At 33.8% G+C, this 27956-nt stretch overlaps 6 protein-coding genes and 1 long non-coding RNA gene across 7 annotated transcripts; 6 read left to right on the forward strand and 1 right to left on the reverse strand.

Annotated features, from left to right (window-relative positions):
• The first annotated feature begins 2422 nt into the window (after positions 1-2422).
• Positions 2423-5014, forward strand: LOC122608812 (probable serine/threonine-protein kinase tsuA). Its single transcript, XM_043781893.1, has 11 exons — positions 2423-2590; positions 2726-2791; positions 3016-3111; positions 3205-3279; positions 3411-3503; positions 3782-3845; positions 3937-4021; positions 4141-4234; positions 4434-4589; positions 4698-4766; positions 4862-5014. The coding sequence occupies exons 1-11, from the start codon at positions 2453-2455 to the stop codon at positions 5012-5014; spliced, it is 1089 nt and encodes a 362-aa protein (XP_043637828.1). The 5' UTR covers positions 2423-2452.
• Positions 5015-5026: 12 nt separating this feature from the next.
• Positions 5027-6252, forward strand: LOC122607661. Its single transcript, XR_006325078.1, has 3 exons — positions 5027-5096; positions 5579-5678; positions 6213-6252. It is a non-coding gene; the product is annotated as an uncharacterized LOC122607661 (long non-coding RNA).
• An 82-nt stretch (positions 6253-6334) lies between these two features.
• LOC122608813 lies at positions 6335-7292 on the forward strand. The gene is made up of 3 exons (XM_043781895.1): positions 6335-6378; positions 6665-6763; positions 6837-7292. Exons 2-3 carry the CDS (start codon positions 6707-6709, stop codon positions 7290-7292), a joined length of 513 nt encoding a protein of 170 aa, XP_043637830.1. The 5' UTR covers positions 6335-6378; positions 6665-6706.
• A 202-nt stretch (positions 7293-7494) lies between these two features.
• Positions 7495-11228, forward strand: LOC122607660 (serine/threonine-protein kinase TIO-like). Its single transcript, XM_043780680.1, has 6 exons — positions 7495-8410; positions 9268-9519; positions 9935-10084; positions 10210-10281; positions 10372-10563; positions 10655-11228. The coding sequence occupies exons 1-6, from the start codon at positions 7502-7504 to the stop codon at positions 10712-10714; spliced, it is 1635 nt and encodes a 544-aa protein (XP_043636615.1). The 5' UTR covers positions 7495-7501; the 3' UTR covers positions 10715-11228.
• A 1125-nt stretch (positions 11229-12353) lies between these two features.
• Positions 12354-14677, reverse strand: LOC122608814 (probable serine/threonine-protein kinase WNK3). Its single transcript, XM_043781896.1, has 6 exons — positions 14591-14677; positions 14457-14494; positions 14004-14231; positions 13377-13600; positions 12618-12775; positions 12354-12494 (listed from the first exon to the last, which is right to left on the reverse strand). Exons 1-6 carry the CDS (start codon positions 14675-14677, stop codon positions 12354-12356), a joined length of 876 nt encoding a protein of 291 aa, XP_043637831.1.
• A 4176-nt stretch (positions 14678-18853) lies between these two features.
• Positions 18854-20077, forward strand: LOC122608427. The gene has a single exon (XM_043781536.1). It carries the CDS (start codon positions 19064-19066, stop codon positions 20012-20014), a length of 951 nt encoding a protein of 316 aa, XP_043637471.1. The 5' UTR covers positions 18854-19063; the 3' UTR covers positions 20015-20077.
• Positions 20078-23740: 3663 nt separating this feature from the next.
• LOC122608815 (protein LYK5-like) lies at positions 23741-25426 on the forward strand. The gene has a single exon (XM_043781897.1). It carries the CDS (start codon positions 23741-23743, stop codon positions 25424-25426), a length of 1686 nt encoding a protein of 561 aa, XP_043637832.1.
• The last annotated feature ends 2530 nt before the right edge of the window (positions 25427-27956 follow it).

A 27956-nucleotide genomic window follows, 5' to 3' on the forward strand; every position in this document is an offset into this window, starting at 1 on the left:
CAAAATCATTTTTGATTTTAATCATAAAGTCTGAAAACCTATAGAAAATCAGCTATTTAAATTCAAAATTTTACGCATACATTGGGAAAAACCTATAGAAAATCATATACGATTTTTTATAACACATTGAGACAAAACCAAATGAGTTGTATAAAAAGAAAACCATTTAAAATCAAAAATGAATTTACCCATTTCAGAGCGGATGGAACTCATTTGTTTTGTCTCATTGTGTGCACCAAATCAAATTTGATTTTGTCTAGGTTTTTGAAACCGTATGCGTAATATCAATTTTGATTTTGTGTAGGTTTCTTTGTATGAGCTAAATTTGTTTTGTTTAAATGTATGCATAAAATCAAATTTGATTTTGTATAGCTTTTTACATTGTATGCGTAAAATCAATTTTGATTTTGAATGGGTTTAGTGATATGAACTCATTTGTTTTGTCTCAATGTGTGCACAAAATCAAATTTGATTTTGTATAGGTTTTTGAAACCGTATGCGTATAATCAATTTTGATCTTGTTTAGGTTTCTTTCTATGGAACTCATTTGTTTTGTCTAAATGTATGCATAAAATCAAATTTGATTTTGTATAACTTTTTACACTGTATGCCTAAAATCATTTTAATTTTGAATAAGTTTTTTTGTATGTAACTCATTTGTTTTGTCTCAATGTGTGCACAAATTCAAATTTGATTTTGTATAAGTTTGACACCATATGCATAAAATCAAATTTGATTTTGCATATGTTTCTTAATATGGAACTCATTTGTTTTGTCTAACTTCTCTATACATAATCAACTTTGATTCTATACATAACGTTGTAAAAACTGAAATCACTAAAAATATCAACACATAATCAAATTTGATTGTAGGCATATCGTCACAAACACACAGGTAATTATGAACTCAATACAAAATCAAATTTGATTGTACAAACAAAGTTACAAAATCAAAATCTCTAAAATCTCTATACCTAATCAAATTTGATTCTAGACATAAACTTGCAAGAATAGAAATCACTAAAATATCAACATATAATCAAATTTGATTATAGACATATAGTCACATACACACAGGTAACTAAAAACTCAATACATAATCAAATTTAATTGCACAAACAAAGTTACAAAACACAAATTTAACAAATTCATTTTTAGAATAGGTCTATGTACAATCAAGTATGATTGGCTTTACAATCAATAAATACGTATATAATCAATTTTGATTTAGTACATACATTTTGGTTTAGACATTTCATCAAACACTTTGTGGGCAAAACTCATTTTAAAAATTTTAAACAACAACCGAAGATACAACTTCTTATCATATAAAAAACAAACATAAGAGAAAAAAAACTACAAATTATGAATAAAAATGGTTTGTTTATCCATTTTTTATATAAAAAACATAAACTACATAAAATATCACTCTAATAATATATAAAACATCATCTTCCACTTGTTGTTGTTGCTAGTGATTTCGGATGAAGATCCAAATTGTAGTGGTGGTGGTGGCGGCGGTCGGTTATGGTGGTGGTCACCATCCAAGGAGGAGAAGAGAGAGAGAGAGAGAGAGAGAGTGTGTGTGTGTGTGTGTGTGTGTGTGTGTGTGTGTGTTTGTGTGTATTTTCATCAGGAGGAAGGGGAAAAAAGTTTTTTTTTTTGTTAAGCAAATTTACATATATGCCCCTCCGTGTTTTTTTTAGTTAAGGCCTAAGTTTCAATCCTACTCATTGATTGAGATGATTAAATGACTAGGATTTGGTCCTTGAGTTTCATGAAAAATTAAGGATTCAAATAAACATTTATCTAAATTAACCTTTTTAATTGTATATAGATTAAATTTTCATAATCAGACTTAAAATTAAACTCTAACTATCGGCTTATAAATATAAAAGACATTAGAATTTTATTTGATTGATCGTTTTCTCATTAATAAACCGTCTCTTCATAAATTTAATTTATAATCCGAAATCAAGACTATTTGCCGTCATCAATATGCTTATAAGTTCTGATTTTGATGTGATTATAAAAATTTAAGGTACATAGAAAACTCTAACTAAACATATAATATATTTATTATTAATGTTTATTACTGTATAATTTAGTTTTGATTATCGATTTATAATTTATTTCATACTCACGAATGCATATTCAAATTTCCTTATGATACAATCTATATAGCTACCGTATATCGTATTTTATATAATATAGTTTAAATTTATAAGATTTATTAAGTGATTTTATATTGTTAATGGTTTATATTATTTTAAAAATATGGTATGCCTCCCAACGTCTAATTTTAATCCATCTTTTACGTGGAATGTGTAATGTGATGTAATATAAGTGAAAGATAATGATTATACTTTAACTTTACCAATCAAATTTCCGATCATTGAGCTTAAATTATTAACAGGTCTAATTTGCTCTGTTTTTACCAACCAAATGTGTTATGGATGCTATCACCAAGAATAGCTCCGACATAGTTTCGACCGACAACGGATGCGTCAACGTGTTCCACAATGTATGCGACGTGCTTGACAATGAATTGAAAGAGTATGCTCATTCGAAAAAGTTTATAGATGACCTGGTTGGTATATTATATACTGTATATGCTTTTTTTTTTAACATTATTCTTTAAATTTTCGCTATTGATCGTGGTCAGATGATTTTCTGATTTTATTTATATTTCTGATGATTTCATTTTCATGTCTATATATACTAGCCTGTTGCGTTGAAGTTTATAAAAAGTGATATAATTCCATGGGAAGATCTTGCCCGCCTAGCCAAGGTATTTATTATTTTCTCACGTTTATTATATATTTTAAGGATTAGTATAGGGGTGTACCTGATTCGACACAAGTTACCGGACTTTTGTTGTCAAAACTTTAACTTCCATTGGTAGATATATAGAAAAGTTTACCAATCAATATATTAAGGATTAATATATTGAGGGTGTGTTGTGTGTGAGTGTCCCGAGTTGCTGATCCAAGTGCCCGGCTATACTTTTTGCAGCATTGGAAAGAGATAAAACATCCGAATATCGTTGAACTTCTGGCTTATTTCCATTCCTCACGAGGTTTTTGTTTTGTCACCGAATGGGCACAACTGGTAAGTGGTAACCAAAGCTTTCATCTCTCATTTGCATCCGTGATTGATCCAATATATTTTTTTGCTTGTTGATTGGATGAACTAATGAACCAGGGTAATTTATGTGATCTTGTCAAAGGAGACGAACCTCTTTCTGCAGAAAAAATTCAGAACTATATAGTGCAGTTGGTACTATTACTTCGCCAGCTACTATTTTCTACCAAATTTAGGCTCCTTAAGATTAAGAATCATTTGAAAATATATATTGTTAACTTTGCACTATCTTTACAAACTTAACCAATCCATTAATATATATTCAGGTTCAAGCATTGGACTGCTTACACTCCAAAAGGACCTTTCATTTCAACTTGAAGCCTCAAAACATTTTGTTCTTCTCTGAAAATGTTATTAAGGTATATGTAGATGAAATCAGCAGAACACATTCGGACAAATGATAGAGGATTGTTACATTCTTATGCCTGAGCGAAAACAATATTTGGGTGATAAGTATTTCCAATTCGCCGTAGAAATTCAAACCAAAGATCAAGTTTTCAAAAAAGTTGGTTTGTCAGGGCAACCTTTTCCAAATTATTCTGACGTAAAACTTTTCATTTGAAACAGAAACTCCTAAAGCCTACATGTACATATTTAGCAACTATCTATAATTATTTGTCTTTTTCATATGAAACAGATTTGTGACTTTGGGCTTGCACAGATCATGCCACAGACTAACATGGATCTTCAGCACATAAAAGGTAGCTTTGTTATCAGATTATATGTGGGTTTTAGATACCTGGTTTCTATATCAGAGTGAATGCTGTAATCAATTATGCCCATTGGTTTCAGGTAGTATTTGGTATATGTCTCCAGAGACGCATTCATCGAAATATTTTTCCCGGGAGGCTGATTTGTGGTCAGTTGGAGTTGTTTTGTAAGTTTCTTCATAGACTACGTTGTGCTTTATAACTTTTTCTTTCGGAAAGGCTCAAAGGCAGAGTTAGCTGCCTGAAACTGTGAGCTCCTCCATCTGTGAATCATTATTTTTTTCAGGTATGAGCTATTAGGTGGGCGGTTTCCAAATGACATTCTATGTGAAAATGCTAGTGTAAATCGATGGCATCATAGTCTCTTTTCTGGGATAGAGGTATGTGTTTTTTGAATACAAATTGCATTCACTTTCTGTTGGGCTTAATTCTATAAGTGTTGTGGTCCAAAGTTAGGGATATATTTTTAGTTAGTCTAAAGATATACTTTAGGCTACAATTGTATTACTTAGTGGAGTTTAGGGATTGCATATCTAAATGTGTCTATTGGGCTTTAAAAGAAAAATATGTGACGGTCAGGAGAAAGACAAACATCGGTTCATTGCCCTTTCATGGGCAAAGGGTCACGACAGTTTGAAGAGACACGATGGTGGGAAGATAACCGTTGCTAGGACAAGTATAAATAGATGTGTTTGTATTCAGTTTTTAGTGTGTCTTTTACAATGTGAACAACAGGTTTGTTGCTTATAATAGAATCGAATTTCTTGTTCAATCTTGTGTTAGCTTGATCTTGTAGACATGGAATCTCGATTCCTAACAATTTCATCTTGATGCTACTTTCAGCCTCTGGTCCAACGCTTACCTGAAAGTCATCGAGACCTCGAAAAGCTTGCTAGCCGTCTTCTTCAGAAGGTATGTTATACAATCTGTGTAGGTAGTGTTTATTTTAAATGCATTATAATCTAGATACTATAACTGAAAACTGCTTGACAAAATCATGAGATCAGAATCCTGAAGATAGAAGTCTTGAATGTCCCAAGCTTCTTAGGCGTCAAATTGGTTCAGAAACTAGTAATGATTTGGAGGCAAATTTCAAGGTATATTATACAATCTTTTTTAATTATACCCCTGTCACTATTCACAAAATAAATGATTTTTAGATTCGGAAGATCAATTTTAAGGATCAGCCTCTTCATACCAACACTGCCGGCGTAGGAGCTTGTGCGACTGCAAGACCTGAAGGTAGGCCTTCAATGAATATTCTCCGACCTACTTAATATGAGCATGACTTTATTCAATTTTGGTTAAAACAGGACGTACAGTTCCCCTGGCAAGTTGTTTTAGTATCGTTACCTACTAGTGTAAACCAAAGCATGATTGTTGCAAGTTTTGAATCTACATGTAACATTTTCTGACGGATATCTGATTGGGTTAAAACGTCGCATGGAATTTACAAGCTAAGTTTTCGATGGGGAAATTGATAAACATTTTCAACTCTTCTATTTCTTAGAGGAACTAACATAAGGAGTTTATGAAAGTAACTCTTGACTATCATGAAATTAACTATGGAAATTTCATCTTCTAAAGTTTGATACAAACCAATTATTAGAAATAGGGCAGTTATTTTGTAATGTTGCACATACAAACTGTAACAATTATTTCGTATACTCGATATAGATAATGTTAATTAAGACAGACGCGTAATAGAGTCATTCTCTCATCAGGTATCCAGCTACAAGAACAGAATGTAAATATGCTTTGCAAGGATTCCCCCTTTGATAAAATGCTAGCCATCTTCCAGTCTTCTAATTATAAGTTACTCAGGTAAAACATGTTGCCTGAAAACTTACTGATCATATACTTTAGTATGGCATGAATATCTTTTTCACAATCGTCTGCATGTAAATATATATAAAGCTCATTTGGAACAACATACATATCTGCTCGTTTAAAATCTTCCTTTGAAGGTTGACAACTGTTCTGTTAATTTGTTGAATTTGATCTGTACGGAATGCTTTGTGGAAATTGTATCTTAACAGTCACACATAAGCAAAGGCTTTATACATAGGACCTATATATATTAGACAACAGTTTTCTTTCTGTTCTTTTCCTTTTTTTCTCGAATTTTTTTTGACATTAAGAAATGTAAGAAAGCTCGTCTTTTTATCCCTGATCTTGTTACTGTATATTATCATATATGTAAGCCTTGCTTATTAAAAACTGATTTTTTTCATTTGAAATGTAGTTTTTCTTCCCTTTTTATAACAAGTGGGTGCATACATTGCTACACATTGGTTTCTTAGAATTGTATTCTCCAATGCATCGTGCTAGCTTATGAAGATTAATGTCGACGTACAGGAATGAAGATGTTCTCACTCTAAACTACTCCCTGGACGCTATCTTAAAAGTAGTTGATGCTTCTTCTTCTGCAAGGGAGCTTCATGAGACCTTTTTGGCACTTACGGATGTTAACATTCATCTTCTTGGTATATCTAAGCCAGGTTATGATTACGTAGTGGCAAAGGTATGTTACTTTCTGCCGGCTACTGTAAGTTAAGCTCTCCTTGGTCTTTTCATTAAACGACTTGATATTTCACTTGTTAACTGAAGTGCACACCAAACCTAAACAATTAGCCACTGCCAAGTCTGTATTGATCAGTTAAAAGTACTTAAGTTGTAGTCATTTAAGAAGTTATTTTGTTGGATGAATATGGGTTTGGAATTCTGCGTACTTCATTTTGCACCTTTATAATGTCCCAGTACATCTCCAAGTTATTTATATAGATATATGGTTCTTGTATGTTGTGCAGTGTCTAGTTGTTGTAAAATTCGTACAGAATAAGCTCTTTCATATGGATGGATTCTCACATGGCAATTACTGGATTGACATAGTGGAGTCCTATAGAAAGGTAATACACCCAACCAAGGATCTATACAAGTTGTTACCTTTGCTTCTTATCTCTTCAACTCTGATATTTGCAGGCTTCTGCTGTATCTGAAAGAATTGAGCATACACATAGTGCTTTCATTTTGGCTGTTTTATCTCGGATAGCACAAGAGGCCCCTGAAAATTTTCTGGCTTATGACAAACAAAAAGGTGTAATCAATATGTTGCTTTCATGCTTAGCAACCATTTCCAAAAGCTTCACACATCAGAAGACCGAGTTTTTGCCTGTTGCTTGTAGAGCAAGCGAGGCAATTTGGTCATTGATGACTGTCCAGTCTTTGGATCGGCTTAACGTGGAAGAAGAAGAATGTAAACAAATTGTAGATGTGGTGGCGAAAGCATTACTATCAGACAAAGCTGTACGCTATGCCTTTTACATCTGTCTTCGCGAAGGATCGGAAGATACAAAGATATCTACTATACGGGTGATCTTTTTTTTCAATGTATTTTTGGCCATTAATATTTTTCAATGTATCTGCACAAGTCTCTGATGATTATATATGCCACTAGAGCAATTGGCATGTCTCAAAGGTATCATAGTTAAACATCTCAAAGGCGTGTCTTGAGCGACTACTGTGTGTTGGTTATTTATTCTTAGTTTAGTTCACTATGAAACATTCACATCCTTAATTATCCGATCTTTGAGCTCCAGATGAGTAACATAATTCTTTTCCTGTTTCAGATTATCTGTGGATGTTGCATGTATAATAAGTCAGTTGCTGATCCTCTATGTCATTTGACTAGTTCTTCGCATACAGAAGTCGTTAGTAGAGGTGGCGATGGTACCATCGTTGCATTGATTTTTGACATCTTACATTCTTATGCCGGGGACCTAGAAACAGTTCTGACAAATGAAATAGACTATCCAGTTGATTTGATAATTAGTGGATTCTTAGCACTTACTAGAATCGCTCAATCCTTCCTTCATCTTGATAAGACTTCTGCAGAATCTATACTGACATCAAGTCGAAGAGAGCAGCACTCTCGTCTCTTTTTCCTTGTTCGTCTTTCTGACAAATGTATTTCAGTATTCGAGCCATATGTGATGCTTCTACTCGCATCCATTTTTTCCCTTGAAAATAGGAAGACTTCATCCATTTCTGAAATAGCTTTGAGTATAATTCCAAATAGCACAGAACTTTGTTCTAATCTCAAAGATGTCATTGAAAGCAAGTCCTCAACCCTTCAGGCCTCTATGGATGGGACTGTTGGCTTGTTACTGGCGAGACTGAAATGGGATGAGGACTTAACTATTGAGCAGTTTGGCAGTGGTGTCCTTGAAACTCTTGTTGATTTGGTGGGAGGAAATACCCCTTCATTAGATAATCAAATTGAGCTTTCACCCATTGGAGTTTATTGGATAGTTACCTTACTAGATTGTTGCTATAAGGAATGCAATGGAAATTTTTTCAATTCCAAGAAATACATCAAGTTTATGTCTGGCTTGATATCGGATGTATATCTTGAGGGTATGAAGCGTTGTGATGGAATTGGTGGATGCAATGATGTCGGATTTACAGTTGTTGCTGTCAGTGAGCTCCTAATATCACCATTTGAAGAACCAAAAGATGCATATTGGATGCAAATATACAATGAATGCCTTCTGGAGGTGATAGATTTGATCTTTTTGTTTTGCAGTTAGATGTTGTGCCCTTATTTATGTTAGACGACATTGTGTTTATTTCTATTTTGATTAAAAATAGAAAAAGAAGCAGTTTTGTCAAGTTAGAGGTGCCTAAATAAATCTCTGATTGCTATACATTGAAGTACTGGGTGTGCAAGTTTATATATATATATATATATAACACTCCGGTGAGAACACTTTTAAAATTAGAACGGTGAGAACACTTAAAAACATCATTTTGATGCATTAGAAGTCCATAAAACTAACATAGTGCTTAACTAATTATCATTATTTAAGTGTTTAACAACACATTGATCCGTCAAAATCGAAAAAATCACATTTTTTTTTGTGCATCCATCTTGGATGCATATTCATCAATATGATGCATCCAACAAAAGACGAGATTTTTTTGATTTGGACGGATCAATGTGTTAAACACTTAAATAATGATAATTAGTTATGCACTATGTCAGTTTTATGGACTTTTAATCCATCAAAATGTAGTTTTTAAGTGTTCTCATTTGTTCTCATTTTAATTTCGTTCTCATTTGATTGTCATCCTATATATATATATATATATATAGGTTTTAGGTAAAATAAAACAAGGTAAAACAAATAAAACAATAGGTTTTTCTTCATTAAAGATCACCATGCATCATGAAAATTATTGTGTATCAATTGCTTCGTGAATCTTTGTGCATCAATTTAATCATGATCAGGGGTCAAGATTATGTCTTATTTGTTTTACTTTAATACTTATTTTATAATACCCAACCCCTATAATATATATATATATATATATATTGTTCAGTACTAAACGAATGTTGCTTTTGAGTCTACAGGTAGGAATTCCCGGACAAGTAGTCAAGTGTCTGGGACATGTGGAATTAGAAAATGCTGCAACACTACCTTTTGTTGAAACACTAGTTTCCTTGTTAGCCAGAATGACTCATCATCGATCAGTCATTGCTCAAATTATTGACAAAGGTCTCTTTCATCCAATTACAACGAAAAGGTTACGTGATACTCCGTTAACGAGAGAAGTCAGACTGAACATTCTGAAGATAATTTCAAATATAGCTCCTACAGATAAGGTCAGTTCTGTTGGTCCATATTAAAGATTTCAGTTCTTAATATCGATGTTACTTTGGTCAATTTACAGACCTAGGGGATCACTGGTCAAAGGTCTTTGTCTATCTGACTATTGATTCATTACAATGCCTTCCTTTTATTAAAAGATATACCTGGCAAAGAGCTAAATAAAGAGTAAAAACAAAAACGCATGATTTTTGAGCTATGGGAACGATCATCCACAATAACAAACGACCTTCACTACTTCTATTATTGACCCAACGAAATGACTTCCGATTTGGTGTGTAAGTTTTCGAAGCAAGCCTTGTTCCTGTTTTTCCATGTCATCCAAAAAGTCATTTGAATCACCACATACAATTCCTTACTAATTACACAAGATAGCCTCTTAATTCGAAAGATTGATATTTTTAATTATAGGAGGTTTACTATGAGGAGCAGATAGAAGAAGCAGCCATCTTACCTTTCCTTCCACTATTTCTTACACATGAAAATCCCAGAGTGCGTATGCAGTTTTGCAGCACTGTATGCTGTATGTGTGTTCATAACAACTACTTTTATGGTTTGCTAGTAAGTATCAATCAAACATCTTATCTAGAATTCATGACCATAAAAGGAAGCTTGTTTTCATCTTTCTCTGAAAAAGATGATGCTCTAATTTCTAATTACTTCATCCAATCTTCTACTATATATAGGAAAAGCATGAAATAGTTCCTCACTTGCTTGCCTGCTACTTTGATCTGGCCACAAGCACTCGTGGCGATTCAGTAAGATGCCTTTGTGTTTATAAAAAAATTTACTTTCACAATATGTTGTCTTCTTAAAAATATTGGGTCACTTTGTATATATATATATAGATTGCTGCTTTAGCACTTCACAGTGACTCGCTTCATGAAGAGGTGGGGAGATGTATACCCCAACTCACGAAGTCCCGGCTTTCGGCTGAAGGGTGGTACATCACAAACAGTATTGCACATTGTAGACTAAGAATTCTTGTTAGAGAGTGCACTAAGTTTTGTAAAGATAGCATTTCGAATGGAGCAATGGAGGTTGGTATCTTACCATTTGTATAATCCAGTATCACATAATCCTATGTATTGCATAACGTTAAAATAATGCATCTATCGTACATTTATGCAGTTTTCTTATCAGAAGCAATTATGGAAATGGCGAGTTAGAGTTCGAAAAATGAACCGTTAGAAAAACTTCATTATTTATGCAGACCCTCAAGACTTACAAATCTTCATTTTATGCAATTTTGTCCCCATTAATTGGATGCAAAGGTGGAAATGGCGATTTAGACATGGCAATAAGGCCTCTTCCTATCGCATTGAGATTTGGTCGTCGTGCTTCTCGTCGTTGTCGTCATGATAGGCAGGAGGTCATCATTTGGTCGTCGTCCTTGTTGGGTTAATCTTGATGGGTCAGGTACAAGTCCGGGTCAGTTGATGGGTCATGAGCAGAAACTGGGTCATGGGTATGAAGAAGTCAAGTTTGACCGAGTTTGGAGGAAAAGAATCTGGGTAGTGGACGTTGTGAAGCTAGCTAAAAGAAAGGAACATGGGCTCCTATTTTGTAGTTCAGTTTGTTTATTTTGGCATGTGTTTTGTTTGCACGTTAGGATTATGTAGGTTATAAATAGCGTGTTTGTTTAGTGAATGAGATAAGTGCAGTTTTCCTATTTCCATTACTTTCTTCAATATATTCTGCAAGTCTAATTACATACATATATATTTGTGTTGTGAGTTAGTGAGTTTGAAGGGGCCTGAATCCAACAGTCCTCAAGTTATGTCGTGGTTTAGAAATATATCGACGTGGTGGGATGGGACTTAAATTCTTATATCCAAATATATGTTCAATTCTTACTCCTTTATGTACAAGTATATACTCCGTATATCTTCTTGCAAAGAATACAAACAACACTCTTCTCAAGGTTACCATCCATGTGTTTTATTTTATACTATATATTTTTATTTGGGGACGAGGGGTGAAAATATACCTGTGTGGGTTTATATATTTTTAATAAGGAATGTGGTGAGGATGTGATTATGATAAAGAGGAGGGTGTTTTTGTGTGTATCTTGCATAGAAAAAGCTAATGGCAGTTAAGGCCGGCGCTTATAGCACCTTCTCCCGAGCGTCCTTGCAAGCCTAAAACGCGGACGGCTATAGGCCGTGATCTTCTTTGCTTGAGCGTCCTTCCACCAATTCTTCCCCAAGAAGTTGCAAGATGTCCAAGGTGGGTCTTTTTATCTCTTTTTTGTTTTGTTTTATATATGTGTAGAGGGTATATATAGATGTATTTGTGTGTGTGAGATAAATTATATTTAATTGATGATGTGGTGAAGAAATTCTGAAGAAGCTGTCCTTATAGACAATGAGTGTCCTGAGGGGAGTCCTAGGTTATGTGATGCTGATGTGGCAGGGAAGAAGCTGGAGGACGGTCCTCCTTATAAGCACAGGCCTAAGGCGAGGTGAAAAACGACACCAGGAAGGGGCTTAGGCCAATGTTAGTCAAGACCTCTTCCACCATCTCCTCAACAAGGACATTGATGGCAGGGAGCTCGTCAACGGGTCGTCGTCGTGGCGCTTCCAACGCACGAAGCTAGTCAACGGAGAGATGGAGAGAGAGAGGGAGAGAAAGGGAGAGAGAGAGGGAGAGAAAGGAAGAGGGAGAGAGAGAGAGAGAGAGAGAGAGAGAGAGAGAGAGAGAGGGAGGGAGGGAGAGGGAGAGTGGGAGAGAGAGGGGGAGAGAGAGGGAGAGAGAGGGAGGGAGAGGGAGAGAGAGAGAGAGGGGGGGGAGAGGGAGATTTAGTTACGTGTGTTGTTAACTTCATCTTTTAACAATCTTTCAACTCAATGGCAGTGCCCAACGGATGCGTAAGGTAAACAGTAATTAAGTTATCTAGTTTCAAGCTATGCAAACTTAAAAAATGAGCTCTATCAGACCCGTAATTCATTGATGAACTAATTGATGACACCTAGGCCAGCATTAATACATACTGATAATCTGGTTCCATTTAAGGGTCGTAGTGACAACTTACAAATTCATAAAGATGACAAAAAAGGATGAATGGAAGAGAAGATGCACATGAATGACTTACTGATGTCACTTTCCTATATATTTCAGCAGCATTGGCGCATTCAACATATGGATACTCAAAAGTCACCAATTCAAGTAGGCACATCCCAAACGCATATATATCTACCAGTTCGTTGTAATCCTTTTCATAAAGCTCTGGTGCCATAAACTCCAGAGTTCCTAATTATAAAACAAATTTTCACGAGGGATCACTTGCTTGATAGTAATCATCACAGATCACAATCATAAAAGTAGGAGTAGCAGCCAATGGGGTTGGTTGCCAACTAGTAAGGTCTTTGACCTTGGGCGAATTTACTTGGATTCGAGTCCCACTCTCCACATTTGTGCAGGTGGATTATTGGGAATTATTTGGAAGTCCTAGATTGCATGCTAAGCATTCGTGTTAAGAGTAGCAGTCGGATTGATTACCGTTCAAAAAGAAGAAAAAAGTAGGATTAGCGTTGGGAAACGGGCCATAATAGGAACCTTTCTTATCCAAGAATCTGGATAAAATGGGCCCGGTCTGCTAAAACTATACACTAGGATGATAACCTGAACCTGTTTTAGTAAAGCATTTAGGAGGTTCTGCGCATTTGATAATACACTAAAAGTGACTTTCAACACCTTTACTCGCTTCTGTTATAATTTGATCTTTTAGCTCTACAAAGTTCACACATGAAAGATTGAATGTAACCCAATACCCATTCGTATACATATGAGTCGAAATTGCTTCCTCTGCATGAAAACAAGGAAGCGTGACACTAAAAAAACATACACTCACCAATCACACTGTAAGCAGAATGAGCTTGGCGAAGAATCACAGCTAGTCCAACATCACCTATCTTTACCTCTCCTTGATTTCCATTAACAAAAATGTTTTCACACTTAAGGTCACGATGAATTATTGGAGGGTTGTGACTATGAAGATACACTAGTCCTTCTAGTATTTGTTTGGACCAATTCTTCAATACTCTCAAATCCACATGTGTATGCTTCTTGCGGTACCTACATAAATTTCTCACTTGGTCAAGTACACACTTTTGTTTTTTTGTTGAATGGTAAACATCTATACTCTGGATTTGAGGTGCCAGGATGGGTGGTTCAATTCAGGCAGGCTAGGTTACGGGTCAAACTGGACTCAGGTTGAGACATGTCATTTTGATACAAGGTTGAAACGACCTGCATGGGCTTGGGTTGATCCACGAAAGCTAATATATTAACGCAATAATCATGTAATCTTTGAACAACATTATTTAGGATGCAAGATAAATAAAACCCAAATTCGACCCATTCTCCTTTTAGCTAAAAGATACCGATGTAAGATAAATAAAACCCATGCCAACTTCGACCCATTCTACCATGGGAACCAAGAAACCAAAAAGATCATGAATAAGTCCCACAAACATACTGTCGTAATGTCCCGGATGTAAAAATCTCGGTGATGATGTTGATATGCTCATTCTTCGTATCAAACCAAGAGTTGTAGAACTTGTTAATGTTCTTGTGCTTAAGTGTTTTGAGCAAATGAACTTCGGAGTATAAATGCTCCAACTCTTCAGGGTTCCTCACAAAATCAGAAACCTTTATTTGGTTCCAAGCTACTTCAATTCCTTCCAATTCATCAAATGCTCTGTATCTAATACATGCATTAAGAATTTAACAGTAGGGCCATGCATTTGAAGGTGTGTTCAACATTAATTTAAAGTCTATAAATTGTATCCATCTTAAATACTTTATATTATGGGCATTCAACTTTCAAATTGTATCATCTGAGTTTTATATATCCAGCATACCAAATAAAAATTGTTGTATAATAATTATTACTATAAGAAGAAAGAAGGAAACATAAAATGAAGGATACATATTTTTGCAAGCACCTTTCCCTAGCACTTCATTGTACTGCAAGTTATATACCAATAGATACATAAATAAAAATCCTAACAAAAAAAAAAAAACATAATTGTAGAATTTAGAAGTATGTAACATGGTACTAACACGCCCATAACGACCGGAGGGATCAATTTCGACGAACTCAGCATCCGAGTCATCTGCTTCATTATCTAAAGACAACTCTAATGGCATTTCAATGAGATTTGTTGAAACCATTGTATTATACAAAAGTCAGAATATAATGGAAGTCTATATATGTGTTGGTGTTTTTTTATACTAAAAGTGCATACGTGTGTGTATAGACATGTAGAGGTTGAAGAATGAAGGTTGAACAATTCCGTACACATACAATAATGCTTCATTTTTTCTTTTTATTTTTTATAAAAGTATTTATTTATATCTATTATATTGAATCTTTCAATTTAAAATATGATTATTAATTAGTAGATTTGCTAGATATGGTAACTTTTCATTACTATTATAAGTTGGTTGGCCCCAGAAACAATTTTATTGCGTCATAAGCATTTTAATAGTAAAAGTCAGTTTTGTACGTTGTCTATGATAAGAACAGAACTCACGCCTATTTAGTGATTGATCATTTGATATTGGCAGGGTGGAGCTAGTAGGGAGACTGAGGTGGTTAGCCTCCGTCAACTATTCATGTTTTTCATTGCAAGGCTAGTTCATAGCCAACTAATACACATGTTTTTTTGAAGCAAGCCACTCCCAATCTATAAATGTATGATTTTTAGCCATGATAGTTTTAAGTAAAATCTTTACATTTGGTCCATAAAAGTAAATCATCGCAATAAAGATTCTATTTTACTAACATTTTATTAAATCATTATGTCTTTCACATTATATTGTATACAACGATCGGAAAAAAATACGGTTTAGCCCCATCAACGTGAAATCCTGGCTCCGCCTCTAGATATTAGAAAATGATTTATCCTCTTAAAAAATTAGCCTGGATACTACTAATTCTCTATTCTAATCTCACATCCTGATTTTCCACATGTCACAATCCTATTAATTAGGAGGATTTTTAAGCTAACAACTTAGAAGGATTGATCATTACTCTTTGATATTTTGATGTTTATATATAGGTAAAAAAAAATGGTAAATTTTCTTAACCAATCCTGCTAAAAGTCCTCCATGTAATCCACTAATTCTCATTCAACATCTCATTCCTTGATTTTGCTATGTGCAATGATCTTGTTGTTAAGAGGATAATTTGAAGGATATTTTAAGAGGATATATCATTCATCATAAAAAAAGATAGTTATTTTGCTTTATAATAATGCCTATGGAGGCCACCCAAGTGTAACGGCTATATTCAAAGGTCTCCCAAAATGACCTTCGCGAAAGCGATCCCATACGGGATGAGCGGCAGCAGCGTTGCCGTACGATATGGGTTGATGCCCGTGCTCATACCGTGCTCACTGCCACCGCCCTTGTACATTTTTTCAACATCCATTTTATTTAGCTTAATATTTTTGCGTGTAAGACCTCGTGCTTTTTATACCATATGTATGCATATATAAGAAAAAGCCCTTAGGTCACGTTTGGTTCACAGAATTTGATGGAATCTGATTGAATTGAATTTCATTCCTTAGTGCGTTTGGTTGGTTAAAGATGGAGGGATCACATTCCGTTGGAATGTAAACATTCAATCATTTGATGGAATCTCCATTTCTTGAGGATGGGGGAAGGAATTGCATTCCGTCCCTCATTTGAATCTTCAAAAAATTAAAAACATTTCATTAAATTCCATTCATTCAGATTCCAATTCTTTTGACAGATTACATTACTTCCCAAAACATTCTGTGAACCAAACGCACCCTTAATTTTTATATGCTATGCAAAAAAGCAACGAAAAAAGGAATATTTCATCTCAAGACTGGGGGGTTGGGTGGGGGGGGGGGGGGGTTTGACTAAAAAAATTTAACATAAAAAAAAAATGAAATTCCATTTCACTAATAAATTTGATATACGTAAATATATAAGACTGAAAGGAGTGGTGCCAACTTTGGCCGACTCTCGCCCCAAGTCACCATAAGTCGCCCCCACACCACCCCCTTGCCCGACCTCCACAACTCGCCCTTTTATGCTCCAAAGTCAGTCAAAGTCGCCCTGAACACCACCCCCCCCCTCGCTGACTTCTCCTAAATCCACTCATTTTTACCTTTTTTACATACAACACTTCTCTACCCCACATGTCACATGACACAAGTCGCCCACTCTTTAAAATCCATCCATTTCCACCTTTTTTTAAGGGGCAACTCTTCTTATACCACATGACACATGGTGCAAGTCGCCCCTCCCTCCCTTTCTTCCCACTCCTCTCAGTCTTAGTGTCACATAAATTTTATTAAACCTTGAGACGCTACTTGATCATACATTTTTCTTTTATTAGCACAGAAATTTTCGTTTCTTAGCAATTTGCAACTTGAAATCCCGGGAGTCCGGAACTAGTCATGGGCTGGCTCAAAGCCAGTACTAAAAGGTAAGGTCATATAAGGCCCAATTCTTACTAGTACTTGAGCCGGTTGAGCATAACATAAAAGTAAATAAATACTCGTACTATTTTATATAATTTAGAAGTCTAGAATTTAAAAGGCATATGACCTTTGGTTCAAATGAATGAACATTAAACATTTTACATATTACATTACATATATATAATATAAGGAAGGATAACGATTTAATAAAGGTAAAAAAATTGAACTTTTTTCAACAACGATTTGGTGTAAATCAACCTTTTTCACTTCATTTTTTTTTTCACAGTTCAGACTTTCATCCGAGAATTAACATATTTTTTTTGGTAGTTTCGATGATTTTTCTAGTTCTTTGACAACGGTACAGTTCATTAATGTGAATATGAAGTATAAACATCAATTAAGTTTAGATATCAAGTTTAACTAGTTCAAGTTCATCTTAATTAAGTTGGTCGAAAGTATAGTTACCCAAGGAGTTCTCAAATACATGCTCCTAAATTGGTTATTTAAGCAAACTAAATTATATAGACATATAGACAACACTTATGTAATTATATATATTGCCAATATCATCTATTGTTCATATAAAAAAAATAAAAGTGTACGTCCTCTTTTTATTTTTAAACTTGCATAATAATATGTATACTGACCCATATATTCACATCACAATTAAGAAACCCATATCGGCATCTGATTCGGGTTTCTTTCTTTATCATCGACCCACTAAAGCTTGACAAAACCCCACCCCGACCTACAATGGGCCAAACCTCTTTCTTAGCTAGTGGCAAGCAAGCTACCTTGGATCACTGACAAGTCTTTGTGAAGTTCCTACATCTTGTCTTGCTGATACTTAAAGCTTGGCCTTCAACCTTTCTACTTTTATAATAACATTATTGCCTTAAAGTTGGGTTTATGAGTACCTGTCATCGTCAAATAGTTAGCTTAATTAGAACCATTATCTGATAGCAAACACAACCATGATCCGCGAAACGACACAATACTCTGGCTGCCTTGTAATTCGACAATATCCGACCCATACTCAACAAAATGCCAAGGAGAGAAGAGGCAAAATGACAAGATGGGTTATGGCAGCTTGTGAAGGTTGTGTAATGGTATAAGCAAGTTAGGGTTGGGTGGTTTTAGGAATGGTCGGTAATTTTGTCCATATATATTTTGGTTACAAGTAATTAGTTCATTAGATGTCTTTCAAAAAAGTATAGTGAATTAGTATATATATCAACTATGATTTCATGGAGGGGTCTCCAATATTGACATACATTACTTCAATTCTCTATCGGTATTGCCATATGAGCACTAATTTGGGGTGTTTGGCCTAGCTTATATTTTTTGGGCTTATGCTTATAAAATATAAGTGGCTTTTGGCTTTTTTGTTTTAAGTTTATAAGCTTTTATGTAGTGTTTGGATTAGCTTTTGACTTTTTAAAGGAAAAAGAAAGGAAAATAGGAAGAAAAACTAAAAAGCTTTGATTTTTAACTTATCAAAAATTGGCTTATAAAAGCTAAAAATCATAAGCTCAAAAGCTCACACAAACACTTAATATAGTTTTTTTCCCTCAAGATAAGCAAAAAAGCTAAAAGTTTCATAAAAAAGCTAGGCCAAACACCCCCTGATTACTTTCCTCCAACGCATCATTTTTAAATTTGATTTCAAGCTTAAAGCTCATCAGTTTTATTTATTTATTTTTTTTTACAGCAAGAATATTCATAAAGATGATATTATTTTTGTATATTTATGGATGTAAAACGAAGATAGTTTAAGTACACCAAAAAGATAACAAAAACTTTATCACTTTTCAATAGAAAGTTCATCTAGCAGGTCACATGCATAGGTTTCACAAATTAGTACCTTTTTATGGTTTTATCTTCACTCACTTTTATTCATTAACCTGCCAGCTTGGAACTCCCTTTTTTATTAGTATTTCTTGAATGAATAACATCACAACTGCCAAAAAAAATCCCATCTGGAAGCATATTCCATACCTCTATTATCACTCAAAAAATTCCTCTAAACATTGTAGAAAAAACATTTAAAAAAAAAAAAAAAACTTTCATTAAGAAGATGATTCAAGACCCAATTGGAATTCCAGCTTGTTTCTCTGCTGGAGGCAAACTAGATGACTTAGCCACAGTTACAAAATCTGGCCAAAGTGTCTTCATGTCGGTTTACTTGACCAATATAGCAGACCAATGTCGCTTCATCACGGTCACCTGGTGCAAGAATTTGCTCATTCATGGTTTATCGGTTTCTATTAATGGGCTAGAAACCGAATACACGTGTAAAGTCGAGTTGAAGCCATGGAACTTTTGGAGAAAACAAGGGTCTAAAAGCTTTGTAGTTGATGGGAAGTCTCTTGACATTTTTTGGGACCTTAAAAATGCAAAGTTTCATGGCGAAACAGAGCCCATATCAGAGTATTATGTTGCCGTGGTTTCGGGTGAAGAAGTGGTACTTGTTTTAGGTGACATGAAGAAAAATGCTTATAGAAAAACTGGTTGTAGGCCTTCTTTGTTTGATCCGATTTTAGTATCAAGGAAAGAGCATGTTTTTGGAAAGAAAAAGTTTCAAACACGAGTTAAAATCCACGAAAAAGGGGGATTTCATGATATTTGTATCGAATGCAAAACCAAAAACAATGCAAAAAATAGTCACGCTGACTCTAATGCACAGGGTCCCATCAGAACTGATACTGGAATTGGCGATTTGGAAATGGAAATAAGAATTGATGGTGATCTAATGATACATGTGAAACATCTTCAATGGAAATTTAGAGGCAATGAATTGATTAAGTTCAAGAAAGGTAAGATTGAAGTTTATTGGGATGTTCATGATTGGCTTTTTAATCCTGGTTTAAGAAATGCATTGTTCGTTATTAAACCATCGTCTTTAGTTACTTTGTCGGCGCCGGTGTCACCATCTTCAGCAGGGAATATTTGTGGTTCAGTTGAAAAGTTTTACCCAAATGGTTCCTATGAGTTTTGCCTCTTTCTATATGCTTGGAAGGTTGAGTAATATATAGTTTAATGTTTTGACCATATCATATAATTTTGATTACTCTTAAGAGCTTTTAGATTATTTTGTTTGTTAATTTTTTTTTTCTAGATCCAAATGGATAACACCGTAATGTCTCCTTTGAAGTTTTGATAGTTGTGTGGCGATTTTAAGATATTTCGCATACTTGAGTGACATTCTATATGATGATCATAATTGATATGTAATTATGTATGGAAGTGAAAAGTAGAGTTTATTACTTTTAATGCTATAGGATGTGATTATATGTTGTTTTTTACATCTATCATGGTCCTTTTAAGAGAAATAGAAAACTACTTCATCCATCTCATTTTAATTGTTTTATTTTGACTGGTTAAGTCTTTTCTTTCTGACTTTGACCGTAAATATTATTGGTTGTGTTATATATTAGTTGATGAAAGTTATATTAATGAAAAATATATTTAAAATTCATATATCTTATATCAAATTTTATATAACACAAACAAAAATATTTACGGTCAAAGTTGAAAGAAAAAGACTAAAAAAATCAAACGCGGACACTTAATATGGGACGGAGGGACTAAAATACTATGGGTGCGTTTGGTTGTAAAAAATGTATTCTAGTTTTTAATTTCTAATTTTTTAAAAAATGAGAGGAGTTTTTATTTCCTAAAAAACAAATAAAAATTTAAAAAACGCGTGCTAATTAGAAAACTAGAAAACATGTTAAAGATGTGAGGGGGTGGGGAGGAATGAAATGGAAAATGAAAATGAAAAATGAAAAAAAAAATATGTTTTCAAGTGATCTATGGAAAAATGAAAAACTTTGTTTTGGTTTTTTGGAAAACATTCTTAGAAAACTATGATTAGAACGCGTTTTCTGTTTTTCATGTTTTCTTAGAAAACGAAAATGAAAAACAAGGGGTGTTTTCCGCAACCAAACGCCCCTATAGCTCTTAGTTTATAGTTTTATACTTTACTTGAAACATAGACCCACTGTATCTTACCTAAAATTGTTTGTTAAAGGTATAAAATAGAAACGACTTAAAAATCTTTGGAAACATAGATGCATAGATTTAATACACAAACTTTTTTTTTTTTAACTACACCAACCAAAAGTGAGGGACTCAGACTCTTTAGACTAAGAGGGTGTTTAAGATTGCGTTATAAAGTGATTATTTGATTATTACATTTGTAAAACGTAAATAATCTAAAAAATGTTTGTATGAAAAAGTGTTTATTGGCTATGAAAACGTAATTTTAAAGAAGCATTTTAAAAATGCAGATTTTGATTTGTAATCGCAATACCAAACACTCCTAAAAATTGCTTATTTTAATCGGACCTTACTGCATCTCAAGTAAATAGTTAATTAAGGAAAGACCCGACATCAACCCCCACCAATTGAGGTTATTAAAAATTGAACTTTTGCCCTATGTAGCACCGAAACGGGTACGGCAAAGGGGTACAGAAAAGATACGAGAAAAGGGAACGGCAAAACTAAAAAATTCAGGATACGAGTACGGCAATACAAAAAATATACAAATATAAATTATATGGATTTTTTATAGAGAGAGACTTGAGAGATCGTGTATAATTGGATATGTATAACTATATTACTATAATAATATATGTTTGATCAGTGATCATTCATTAAATGTTTAATGTTTAATAATTGGTTTTAGAATAGAAAAAATTTAATGTTGATCAAATTGTATATAATATAGCCTGTTTGGGTTTGGAGAATAGAAAAAGCACATTAAAACCTTGATATTAGTTAGAAACAGTATGAAAACTTCAAAGAAATGTTTCGGTATCTACAGAAATTTCAAGGAGACGTTTCATACGTGTTTCGTATGCGGAAACGTTTTCATGAAGTTTCGGAAACGGGTACACCTACCTGTTTGGAGTTTCGGTGCAACATAGCTTTTGCCTCATCAGCAAAAAGTTTACCAATTGCCAAAAGATCGTTGACTAATGAACAAACTTAAAGATTGGTTGAATGAAGTTCCTCCAATGACTTGGTACTTGTACGTTGAAAGTTACAATAATATTTTGATATTATCATTAATTTATGGAACCCGGTAAAGAATTTATATCTACAATAGATAAAAATAAAATCTCAAATATATGGAAGTACACATGAGCCAATAGTTAAGATTAGTGCACATGGCTAGGAAGTAGAAACTAGAAACAGACCCTATTGGGCCTTGGGCACAACTTTAGTGTTTTCCTAATTGAATATTAGTGGATTTGATCTTCATAATTGAACGAGACATACATTATGTATCTCTTTTAGGGCTATCTCTTTTAGGCTAAAACGAGTGAGGTAGTCTCGGAACAATTTGCCTTGTGCAGTATGTTAGGGTTGTCTTTGGGTAGCCCCTTAGGTTGAACGGTACAAGGCAGAACACAAGCGTTTTAGGGCCTGAATGTCGGCTACAACGGCCCGACGACAGGCGCTCCTGGCTATTTTTTCTTCCACCACAGAACGACACAAACGATAACTATTGCTTATATTTTTTGCTTTCTCCATGCCATTCCTAACTTAATTTGGCAATGGCTAGGATTCAAAATAAAAAAAGTTTTTTTACTTATTAATTTTACATATATTATTTACCAAATATATAAAGGTAGTGATCTCTACACCACTTACTTTTAATCGTACACCACCAAACGTGTTTCATAGTATTGTACTATACAACCACTTTAAAACGGGTAACACTTTAAATTTTTTTAATAACAAACGCTCTCCTATTCTCTCCTACACTTTCTTATCATTTTCTTTTTACAAACTAGAGAAATGGATCCCAATAATTTTAACTATATATGGCTTTGGATGTCCAAACACCACGAATATCCACTCGACGTAAATGATCCTAACGTAAAAAAAAGTTTAACTAAATAAATTAATTAAGTATTAACTAAGATACCTATCTATCTATACTATATTATAAAGTAAATACTCACTGTCTAAATTTTAAGTTTCTAACATTTACTTTCCCAAAATGTCCCCCTATCTATTCAATATTTCTCTAAAATAACTATATAATCCTTTCTCTCTTCTCAAATTTCAACCAATCATTTTTTTTCTCCTCCATAAATCATTTATTCCTCCAATTCATTCAAAATTTTTTATATCAAAAACCGTACATCGATAAATTATAAAAATTATATGGGTGTTCTTAAAAATTCATGCTCTTTCATTAGAGATGTCATTCGATATACTTTCGACGAATTTTTAAATCCGAGGGCAGAGCTCATACGGTTAAGGCATTTGGCTATCACACTCTATGACCTATCACACTTTATGACCTATCACCCCACCATCTCACCGCCGCAACGCGCGGGTACTTGCTTTCGTAATTTGTTAAAGAATATTTGAAATTTTATAAAAGTAGAATGTAAGTAATTTCTTGATTTTTTTTTTTTAATAAATTTTATTAGGATGTATAGATACGATATGAGTAATACACACAGAGACACACTATTATATGTAGACAACAACTCTTATGTTATCTATACTAAAAGCCGGCCGGCCGTAGCAGGCCCAAGCCCATTATAAAATCATTTTTCCCTTCTTTGAAACCCATTTTGCATTCTTTTTAAAAAAAATCAATCATTCACTTCACATTTGCATTTTGCATCAATTAATGGCCACCACCATCGGTTCCCTTTTAATCCTTCTTGTATTTACATTCATGAAACCCATATTATCCGTACAACCGTATGACTATACACCATGCTCCATGGCTGCACCATCCGTCCAAAGCTCAACTTTCATATGCAACTCCAACACCAAAACTTGCAACACTTATGTCATTTATAGACCTCAACTCAATGAACCACTTTCAACCATTGCGGCCCTCTTTAACGTAAATGAATCCCAGCTCAACTCCACAACACATTTACGAGATCGTGAGGTCGTCGTCCCTATCGTGTGTGATTGCCCTGACTCGTCGTCTAGGGTTGTGGTGAATTACTCAAACAATAACTCATATTCTTTTTTGGATATTGCTTGCAAAGTTTATCAAGGGTTGGTGAAACCATTTGTTATAGCACAACAAAATGGAAACTCTGATGAGACTACACTCGTGAAAGTGCCAGTTAAATGTGCATGTGCTAACGCGTCACGGGATACTGGTAGTATACAGTATCTTGTCACGTATCCCGTTATGGAAAATGATACGATAGATATAATTGCAAAGAAATTTGGGGTTACCCAAGGGTCAATAGAGGAGGCAAATGGGTTAGACCGAAAACAAACTATTTTTGGGGGTACCACGTTGCTGGTGCCAACAGCAGGTACCCCAGTTTTGGACTTGGATCATGTAGTTACTGGTCCAAGTCCACAAGACACAATTCCCATTAGTGGAGTCTTGAAAAGTAAAATGGAGAGCCGCTTTTCGCTTTTTCTCATTATTTTTGCGTCAATTTCTCTTTTTTGTGTAGTTCTGTTACTTATCTTCCTAAGGCGAAAATGTCATCCTGACGAACCATCTCTGGTATTGGTAAGTGGGTTAGACTATAAACGTGTGTCACCGGATTTTCTTGATGGGATGTCAAAACTAAAGCACTCCCTAACAAGTTTTAGTCTTGATGAGCTTAAACTCGCTACACAAGACTTCTCTAAATCCTCATCCATTGGAAAATCTGTATACAAAGGCCTAATTAGGGGCAGTTTCTATGTTGCGATTGAAGAAATGAATTCAATTGAATCCGCTCATCATGTTATCTTCATCTTGACAACATTTAACCATTTCAATGTGGTTAAACTTGAAGGGTGCTGTTTTGACATGAATAAATCTTACTTATTGTTTGAATTTGCCAAAAATGGCAGTTTAAGAGACTGTTTACACGACCCGAAATTGAGAAAACAGTTAACATGGGAAAAGCGTGTGAAAATCGCATTTGATGTTGCTGAAGGGTTGCATTACATACATTATTGCACAAAACCAACATATGTTCATAGGAATATAAGTAGTGGAAATGTCTTAATAACATTTGACTGGAGAGCAAAAATTTCAGGTTTTAAATATGCTAGACCGATAATTGGCACCACAGGGGAGATTGCAGAGGGTGAAGATTGCTCAAACTCTAGGATTGCTGAGACAAAAGAACAGTTTGCCCCGAATTATCCAGTAGACGTTTATGCTTATGGCGTCGTGTTGTTGGAGCTTTTATCGGCAAAAGAGGTGGCTATTGGTCGAAAATGGCTGGAACTGGTCGAGTTTTTGGCAGATGGGGAAGTTGCCAGTGGCTCATTGGAATGTTTGGACAAATTTAAGGGATTCATGGATGTGGATTTGAAAGGGGAGTATGATACAGGGGATGCAATGTGTTTAGCACTTTTGGCCAAGTGTTGCATACAAGATGACCCTCAAAATAGGCCTACTATGAATGATGTTCTTAAGGCCCTATCAAGAATTTTATGAAGATGTACGTACATGTCCAAGATTTTTTAGCACCACTTTGAAATTTAAAGTTTCCAACTACGTTTCATTTGTTTTAGTTTGGGTTATCTAACTGATGGTCAAATACAACTTCAATCAATCATGAATAATATACACACAAACAAAAATAGTTAATATTAAATTTGATAAAAAAAGAAAACAAAGAAGTATATCTATTAGATTCTTTTTTTCGAACATTAATTCGGAAAATTACATCAGGAAAACCTCAGTGTATAATGGTGTAGAGCCTTACACGCATTTTCGACAATAAGATGTTGACCATGAACCGTTAAAGTATTCGTGGGTAAAACCCCAAGGCTTATCATAAGGCCTTGGGTAAAACCAGAAAGTATTCATACCAGCTGGTTTGACCATCATTGACATATGTATTAGATTTTCGTATGGTGATTGGGATATGTGTATTTTATTTTTAAAAATTAACCATATATCATATGTAGCAAATAATCTATTCTGATATATCATCAATATCTAACCTTTGTACTGTAATTGTTTGTGTTCGGTTACCTTTGCATTAGTTTACATTTATTTTTATCGACATAATTAACATGCACTTATTACCCCCCTTATATATGTTGTAACGTGAACTACAATATAATTTGAATACATATTGATACACTAATTAATTAATTTCTTTTAGTCAAATTATGCTGATACGAATAAAAGTCAATATTTGTGTGATGTTAAGTTAATATTATTTATGTTGTTGTCATCCTTGGGCCATATACTTGGCCGTCCTTTTATGTAACACGTAAAGCACAAAGCCTGGTGAATTAATGCCAATTGTAAGTATGAAACCATACACAAGTCCCTGGAAAATTCACTGTCAATGTCATCAGAGACGTAGACAGCAACTATTTCTGATTTTGTTACAATGTAAAAAAAAATTACCTAAGGTATATGTGAAATTTTACTCTTATTAAAAATGTAAATTTAATATATCGGTACAAAGTGAAAGTTTAAACATCATTTTGATCATCATTCACGACTCGGGCACCCCAAAAATGTTTAAACATCAGTTTGATCATCATTCACGACTCGGGCACCCCAAAGCGTCACCATGTTAAAGCGGCTCGTGTGCATGAATGCTGATACAAAATAAAAATCGGGATAACTAGTAAGAAAAAACATGCGTTGTTAAGTTTGTGAGAAAATAATAAACCAGAGGGTGTATTTGCGATAATCACTCAAAGGTTTAATTAGAATGTTTATTGTATGATGACAGGATGAATAATGTTGCTTAAAAACTTATAATTGGCGTTGTCTTGATTGAAGATGATTAAAACAAGAATTGAAACCATTTTATTGTTTTGTTGTCTACATTGAAATTGTTTGGCTTTTCGTACCCTTTACCCCAAGCCGATAGAGCATACGTGGGTATTATATTATAACTTCGTATATTTTCAACTAGGCGGTTCAAATCCCCGCAATGCGGGGACGTGATTGTCATTTTCACTTTTTAGGCATGTTTTTTAAGCAATACCACAAACAAATAATGCACTGGTTTATAGTTATGCATTTAACCCCCTTATAATAACATAACTAATATATTCTACTTTTCTTTTTGTTAACATGAGTTTAGAAACTTTTTAAAGTTTTGAAAACTTTAAAACTTGAAAGATGTAAATGAATATTAACATATCAGTGGCATAAAAGACGAATTTTTATATTTATATGTTGTAGTTTTTTTTTTTTTAATATAACTGCTAAACTGCATGTGTGTATATGAATTGAGAAATGATAGATAGAGCTAATTCATGAGCTTCAAAATATAACTAGCTATGAAAGCAAAGAAATATAGTATACTTAAAAAAAAATAGGTTCATAAACTTAAAAATAAATATATGGATTGATATACAGTGAAACATAAGTCTGAGAGATTTTAAATTTAAATAGTGTTGTGAGCAAAAGGCTTTCAGAAATAGAGTATAGAGTTTCCCAACATAATTTTTTTTTGAAATTGAAGTTGATATTGTTAAAAAAATTATGATTTTAATTTAGAAATTTCAATTTAATTATCTTAACGCACATAGTTAAAAAAAAAAAAAGAAAAAAAAATTTCTTAACTTATATACTATATTTATATTTATATATATGTATATATATTACATTACATGTGCTGAATTATATTATTACCAATCAACAAAATTATATAATCATCATATCATACTATAATAATATATCAAATCAGAAGTCTACATCGATGTCCTGTATTATTAGTCGGGAAATGTTTTATTTGATTCTTATACCATATCTTATCATTATATTAACTAAGTTATATGGGCCGAATATTTGTAAAGTACTTTTATTGGGCTTTTTTATTATTTAATAATAGATGGATTGTGTAAGAGTTCATTGTTTATATGACTTATGTGTCTGTATATATGAGTAGCGTTACCTTTTTTTATTTCTTTTAAAAATCACTTATTATTATAAAATTCAAAAGAAATTAATCTTCTCTATAACTAAGAAAAAATAATTTTTTATTAGTTGG

The sequence above is a fragment of the Erigeron canadensis genome, chromosome 7, assembly GCF_010389155.1.
Source record: "Erigeron canadensis isolate Cc75 chromosome 7, C_canadensis_v1, whole genome shotgun sequence".
NCBI lineage: Eukaryota > Viridiplantae > Streptophyta > Magnoliopsida > Asterales > Asteraceae > Erigeron > Erigeron canadensis.